General features: G+C 42.3%; 1 protein-coding gene across 2 annotated transcripts in view; it reads right to left on the reverse strand.

The window, feature by feature from the left end:
• Window positions 1-2,957, reverse strand: part of HSF2 (heat shock transcription factor 2) — a 46,868-nt gene extending 43,911 nt beyond the window's left edge. For both annotated transcript variants that reach the window (XM_055433148.2, XM_055433147.2), the window contains exon 1: window positions 2,763-2,957. In XM_055433148.2, the coding sequence (XP_055289123.1) occupies window positions 2,763-2,855 (93 nt within the window). In that variant the 5' untranslated portion in view covers window positions 2,856-2,957. The remainder of the gene's footprint in view (window positions 1-2,762) is intronic.
• Window positions 2,958-7,928: the final 4,971 nt, after the last annotated feature.

The following is a 7,928-nucleotide window of genomic DNA, read 5'->3' on the forward strand; positions in this document are numbered from 1 at the left end:
CCTTTCATTGTTAACAGTGTTTTTGGGAAAATCTGTGGGAGTGTAAGACAGCTTTTCTAAGCTTAGTCCTGCTGCTGCTGCTGCTAAGTAGCTTCAGTCATGTACGACTCTGTGCAACCACATAGACGGCAGCCCTAGACAGCATTAATCCAGAATTGTCCACTGACTTGTGTAAGCAACATTTTGATATAAGACTAAATATTCTAACAACTTGCATTACGTGCAGTGCTAATGATGGAAAATGGTCTGGGAGATCTATTAGACCCCTACCTCCAACAACGGTTGGCAGGGCTTCCCTGGTGGCTCAGAGGTTAAAACGTCTGCCTCCAATGCAGGAAACCCGGGTTCGATCCCTGGGTCGGGAAGATCCCCTGGAGAAGGAAATGGTAACCCACTCCAGTATTCTTGCCTGGAGAATCCCATGGACAGAGAAGCCTGGTAGGCTACAGTCCACGGGGTTGCAAAGAGTCGGACACGACTGAGCGACTCCACTTTCACTTTGTATTTACAGATAAATAATCTAACCTGCCTAAATCTCAATCCTCATCTATGTAATGATGAGACTAAACCAGATGATCTTTTAAGATTCTTTTCAAGCATCATTCTACCTTTATCTTTCCTACCACTTCCACTACATAGTCCATGGATTTCCCTGCTTCATCAAACATTAAGTATGTACTGTGTCCCTTGGCACAGATACTATTCCCTTCCCTCACTGAATTTGTTTTAATTTTCCCACCATGTATTAAAAAATGAGTAGCTAAAAAAGAAGCTTCGACTTAAAGGAAAAACTAAGAATGTTTTTTAAGTGGCTTCTTTATTTGGCTTAGAATTCATAAAATGATGCTTTTATGGATTAGTATAAAACTCTACGGGGCTTTCCAAGGTGGAGTAGTGGTAAAGAATCTGTCTGCCAATGCAGGAGACGTGGATGTGATCTCTGGGTCAAATCAGGAAGATGCCCTGGAGTAGGAAATGGCAAACCAATTCAGTATTCTTGCCTGGAAAATTCCAATGGAGAGAGGAGTCTGAAGGGCTGCAGTTCATGGGGTCACAAACAGTTGGACACGACTGAGCAACTGAGTTCCAGCAGCATTAAACTCTACACATTTGATACTGCCCCCCAAAAAACATTAAAATATTCTAACGCAAATCTATCAGACCTGCCACTGACATAATACACCTGAATTAAAACCAATTACCAATATATTTAGGTACCATTTCTTGGCAATAAAAACAAGGCACATCCAAGACAAATAGGTGTGATAAAGTCAGCCGGGAGTGGGCAGACTCTCAGTTCAATCTCTTACATGCACAAGGCTGAGTAACAGCAGTCCGTGCTGATCCATCCTTGTCAACTTTTAATCCTTATGACTGACGAAAAGCATGAGACATATGTTTATTTTTAAGTGTATACTGGCGGCTGGCTTCCTTGTTTTCACCCCTTCTTTTTACAATTGCACAGAATTCATCAAATGTTTTACATAGAACATCCAGCTCATGATACTGACCTTGAGGAAAATTAAGTCCTAGAGAAAGATAAAGAAAATGAACAAATGACAGCAATATAAGGCAGAATATGGTATACTGAGTAACCAAAACTCAATATACTGCCCTCTGTCAATATGAAAGTAAATAAAACTGAAAATAGAGAAAAGAAATAAAGAAGGGAGCAAGAGGTAAGATAACGTTTACTCAGCACCTAACAGGTGTCAGGCACTGTGCAGGTAGTTTTCACTTACTCTTTTCCAGACCTCTAAAACAAGATTATATCCAAAACAGATGAGTATCTATGATAAGAGAACTCCATCCCCTTTCACAAAATGATTCCATAGCTTCATATTCTAACGCAAACGCTCTGTTTATGAAATAATCATTCTAATTAGAATCAGTATGTGGAACTAGAGGGGGTTCTTGGAGTAACCAGATAAACCATTCATCTGACACTTGGGCCGGATGAGATAAGAAGCCTGTTTAGTGGCAGAACTGGGATCAAACCAATTATCAAGGCATCTACATACTACACTGCCGGCAACTGTTTAAGGAAATTTAGTGATTCGTTTTTGCTCGTCACTATGTTACTGAGCACCTGTCGATTCGCACTTTTATTAAAATGATCATTTAAAAAAATCCATTTACATAAATGGTTCAGAATCGTCAAAGAATAATGTGTCATTTTCTATAACAGGGCATTTTAAAAACCTACTGATAAGCAATGCCGTCCTCACAAGGATCTCAGATGCGAGGCGGGCTGTGTGTGTGTTTTCAGGGACGAGAATCCGGTCGCGGAGGTGAAGACTGCCTCGCAGAGACCCCGCGTCGAAGATCCCGGCCGGGCTCCCCGGCCCCCAGCGAGCCGCAGCCCGCGAGCCGGGCGGGAGGACGGAGGATGAGTGTGCAGTAACGTGGCTCCCGCGCCCTGGGCTCGTCGGGCGCCCTGGCTCCGCCGGGCCGGTTCCGAACGCCGCCCGGGCCGGACCGTTACGGGGTCTCCGGGCCGCGGGGCCCCGCGCGGGCCGCCCCTCCCCCACCGCGGCCTGAGCCCGCGGCGCCGGCCGGGACCCCCGCGGCTCCCCGCGCGAACAATACCGGGGCGCCCCGCGAGGCCGCACGCCGCGGCCCGCGCCGCCCCGCCGCCCCCGCGCCGCGGGCCCTCGCAGAAGGCGTCGAGCCGCAGGCCGCGGGAGACAGCCCCGCGGGAGAGAGCGAGAGAGGACGACGTTAGTCAGGGGGTTCGGAGGCCGCGGTGCCCTCACCCTTACCTGACTCCAGGTGATAAACTCGTTGGTGTGCGTTTCCTCCACAAGCGTCCACAGCTTGCTGAGGAAAGCTGGCACGTTCGAACTCTGCTTCATTGTTAACGAGGCGCAGGAATTCCAGATTCTACACCCAAACGCGGCGGTAGCGGCGGAGGAGGCGGCGGCGGCGGCGGCGGCGGCGGCAGCTGCTGCCCGAGAACGCCCACAACGCAGGCGCAGCAGCTCCCGGGCCCCGCCCCCTCCCCGGCCCCGCCAGGCGCGCTGTGAGGCGGGGTGGCCGGGCGGCCGCACGTGACGGACAAGTCTCCAGTTCGGCCCGTGCGCACTGGTCCCGCGCGGGTCCCGTTCCCGGCCAATGCCAGGAGCCGATCGCACAACAGAGAAAAGCGATTGGATGCTGCAGACGGGGAGGGGGTGGGAGCAAAAGGGGGCGCTGCCCTCTCATTCGCCCTTTATATGGGAGCTCTCGCCTTAGCGGACTTTGGGCTTGGGGAACTGTGTTCGGTTGTTTCACGTGGGAGCATCTTTGGGTGTTTGGGCTATGGCTGGAAGGCTACAGAAAGTCCTCAGGAGCCTTTGAGTCATAAGTTTGGTAGGCAAGGTTGTAGGCTGCGCTAGTCAGGCTGGAGAAAGTGTAATAATTCACGTGGGGAAAAAAACAGCTTTCAAGCATGACTTGCTAGGCCCCAAATTGAAACTGTCTTAAAAATAATGACCCTTTTCCTTAAATTCTCATCAGGAAAATAAAACATTCCTTTAAAATACGTTTATCAAAAATAGGAATTTAAATAACACATTCTTTACTGAGCATGTACTGCAGTGATCCAAGAACTGTAATAAGCAGCTTACATGTTTAATTCAACAGACACAGAATGCCCAGTATGTGCCCAACGTAAAAAGAAAGTATCATTTATTCTCTTAATCATTTAAAATAATTGTACCTGTAGGTACTTTACAGATACGTTCTTAAAGCAATTGTTCCTGTGTGTCCTTTACAGATTTGGTATGGTAGAAAAAATATTAGGCAAGGAGTCAGCATATAAGTTTAGACCCAGATTCAAGGACACATTAGTGGATATTTAATTACACTGGTAGTGTGTGTAATTTAGGCAATCTCTTACTCTGTTCCAATCTTTCCCTTATTCTCACTGGGAATAAAACTCTCTTTTCACCCCTGTAAGGTAACATCAATAACATAATAGGTGTGAAAATACTCTGAAAATATAAAGGGTGGTACAGAGTTTTTAAAATTTTTTATAAAAGTCAAAATGTGAATATAAAAATGTACAGACAAGTTGGAGATAATGAACATTTTATAAGTAATTCAATGTAGAATTGTTTTTCTTCCTGGATACATGTAATTTAATACAAGAAAAAATATAATTTCCAACAAACATATATTTATTTGAAATTTCTTTTTGTGTTTAACAACTCTCTGTTTGCTAAAACAAAATCAAATGTGTGAAGGGAGATATCCAATAAATGAAATAATATTTTATGAGCATTTATATAAGGGAACTTTCTAGGTGGCACAAGCGGTAAAGAACCTGCCTGCCAATGCCGGAGACATAACTGATGCGGATTCGATCCCTGGGTTGGGAGGATCCCTGGAGGAGGGAATGGCAACCCACTCCAGTATCCTTGCCAGGAGAATCCCAAGGACAGAAGAGCCTGGCAGGCTCGTGTTCATAGACTGCAAAGAGTCGCACATGATTGAAGCAACTTAGCACAGCACGTATATGCCCAGGGATTTACATATATCATTTATTCCTCACAACAACCCAGTGCAGTAGGTCTTATTATCCCATTTTTCCAATGAAGATTCTGAGACTCAAAAGCAAATTTACCTGTATCACAGCTAGTGAACAAGAGAAGGTATTTATAACCAGGCTTTATAGAGTTCAAAATCCCACATTGATTCCATTCTATGATGATGACACCATCTCACAACTCAAGATGTTTATATTCTGATGTAAGAAACAAGAGGAACACAATGATCATCATTAACATTTTAAAAAGAGCTACATTTGTAGTAAAACCATTAATGACAAGTTTAGAAAGAGAGCGTTGAGTGAGTTAAGGTCATAAGGGAAGACTTCTCAGAGGATGGAGACCTGAAATTGGGTCTTGAAGTACAAATGCATTGGGCCTGCTAAAAAGAAGACAACAGTGAGCGAAGATGGGAAGCCAAAGAGCGTGGTCTGTCTGTGGAGACTGACAGCACAGGAGGTAGTGTCTGAGTAGGAAATGTGACCCTCTTTCATGGCACTGTACATTTCCATTTGAAAACAAAACAAAATGGTGTGGTTAGACACAAACAAAGACTCCTCTTTGGGTGTTCTACTTGTGTAGTTGTAGGCCTATGCTTAGTAGGACTTCTTACTTCACATAATGCTCCTCCTGTCACCATCTTGAAATTCTTATATTTTGAACAAAGAACCCTGCATTTTCATGTTGCATCGGGCCTCTCAAATTACGTTAACTGGTCTGCCTCCAATATATTACACTTATAGTCCAGTGGTTCTCAAGCATATATCCAAATCACTTGGAAGTGGGAGATTGTCAATAGAGCAAATAATCAAGTATCACTTATAATGTTCATGAGGCCAGCTATGGGATTACGTTATTAACCAGATAATGTGATGAAAGCACCAGGAAATAGATAATGTGTCTAAAATCAAATGTCTGGAGTTTGAATGGAAACCATGTATTTTATAGTCTGAAACAAACATGCTTTTTTCTTTTATACCAATGTGCCTCATACTTTAGCCTACATCAAAATCACTGAGGGCACCTGAAAAAAAAATGACTGCCTCTTCTCTCGTTCCCCTGCTCTATGCCACACCTTGCTCGGCTCAGTAGATCTGGGGTTCAGGGTAAGAATCTGTATTTCTAAAAAGTTCCTAGGTAATGCACATGACATTGGCCATGGGATCACAGTTTGAGAACCAGTGTTATAGAGGAAAAATAAGGGAAAGCTGACTTTCTCTTGCTAATATTACAGACTTATTGCTATTCATCCTTCACCTCAACAAAATCCAGACTTTCCAGGAATAGTTTTAACTAATATGTTTTCTTTTTTTATGAACATAATCCTTAATATTTATTATAATTAATAAACTCTGAAAACTTTAAGTACTGATTAGAGAGATTTGGGGGAAAAGAAAATCATTATTGGCTTAATTTCACTTAAATATAAAATTGAGAAGAGAAGAAAACCAAACCACAATTATTTGACACCTACAACATCCCACAGATAGCAGAAGAAACATATTTGAACCAGTGTCAACAGTTTTGAGATGTTTACAATATTAGAGGATAAAAATGGCACTTTCTTGAAGTGAATTGCCTCCTGTTGACTAAAAATTAGAGAAGTTGGAAAATTCCCGTGGTTCATTTGAAACCTGGAGTGTAAGATTGAGAAGATATAGAATGACATTAGAAAATATGAGTGACCCAGGCCTTTGCCTAGGAAATAGAAAAACATATTGTGGTATGCTTTGATGCTTCAAAGTGTCTGATTCAAATTGTAAAAATTCTATCTAATTCATTATAGAAAACTAGTTGGAGTCAGCAGTGCAACCAGAACTAGCTTGCAATTATTATTTTCAAGAAAAGCAAGATAGAAGCCAAAGGTAAACTGCATAGAGGTTGCCATCTATGTTCCTGTCTGAAATTGTTTATTTTTTATCAATTTTGAAATGGCCTATGGGCCCTAAACAAATTACTTGACACCTCTAAGTCTTAGATTCTTATATATAAAATGTGAGTAAAAATACCTGTTATACACACCTCACAGGGTAATTTTGCAAATCAGATAAATTACTTCTTCCTCTAGTTCACCCTCATCTTTCTAAGACACAAATCTAAAAAGGTCACTTCCTGACTTAAAACTGTTCCGTGGCTTCTTATAATTTTCAGAATAAATCCAAATCCCTTGAGAAGGCCTAAAATGACCTTCTGTGATCTGGTGCCACCTACCATGCCAGTCATTACCTACCCGTCTTCACAAACATCTGACCCTTAACCACACCCAGTTCTTGTAGTTACCTTACTGATCATGTGCTTTTACACCTCCACGTATTGGGTTGGTCAAGAAGTTCATCCGAATTTTTCTGTAACATCTTATGGAAAAACCCGAGTGAACTTCTTAGCCAAACTTCTTAGCCAGATTTGCCCAATATTTCCATGAGCTGTTGCCTCTGTATGGAAAGTCCTTCTTCTTCCCTAGTATTCCTAACCTTCAAGGTCAAGTACAATTCCACAGAGAGGTTGCCTTTCTCAGTCAAACTCTCCCCGATTACATCATATTGTAGATATTTATTTACATGTACTTTTGTCATACTAAACTAGGAAACATTTCCAATATAAAGACTAAGAGATTACATTCATTCTCATCTACAGTGGCTGTCACAAGGCTGGTACACATAAAACTCTCAGCAAGTATTTGCTGGATTAATCAATGAATGCATCAACAGATGAATGCTAACCCTCCTTTCAGTCTTCCATAACCCCCAGACTTGGATGATTTGTTCCTCAGCTGTGCCCACGTAGCATGAGGAGCTTGATCTTCACGGTATATAATTCCCAGAAACCCTTGCTAGCTTGACAGATTGTGCTTACATTGTTCAGTCTTGTTTCTTTAGTAGTAAACACAGTGCTATAATACAGGAACAGCTCAATAAATATTTGTTAATGAATAATTTTATGATACCTTTTGCATAAAATATACTCTAACCAAGAATAAGGAAACACCCTACAACTTAGTAGGACTCAGTCTGTACAAATTTTTAGTTTTTAGGAGAAGAGAATGAAGAGAAGAGGAACTTAAGGATAACTCAGCTGAAAGGCACGTGATTGAGGAGCAATTAGTGGAGTAAATATCAGAATCTTGGAAATGCCAGAGCTAAATGGAATATCATAGAGTCCTAGGCTTCAGGTCATCCATCTTTGAAACAAGCAAACCTTTGGTGACAGTGGCAAAATGCTTAAAGACCCTTTAGTAGGTTTTCGAACAAGTGCAGGGCCAGTACACTATGAGAGTTAATTTCTTAAAATTTTCAAGAAGGTCAAAGAAGAGGCTCCTTTTTTTTTCCTAGGACTGCAACGTGAATGTAAAAGGGACTGACTGGAGGAGTTTTTTAAGTCGGAGATGTGTTAGTACCAGCC

This window comes from Moschus berezovskii, chromosome 10 (genome assembly GCF_049115385.1).
Source record: "Moschus berezovskii isolate FMDL1 chromosome 10, NW_MosBer_1.0, whole genome shotgun sequence".
Classification (NCBI taxonomy): Eukaryota; Metazoa; Chordata; class Mammalia; order Artiodactyla; family Moschidae; genus Moschus; species Moschus berezovskii.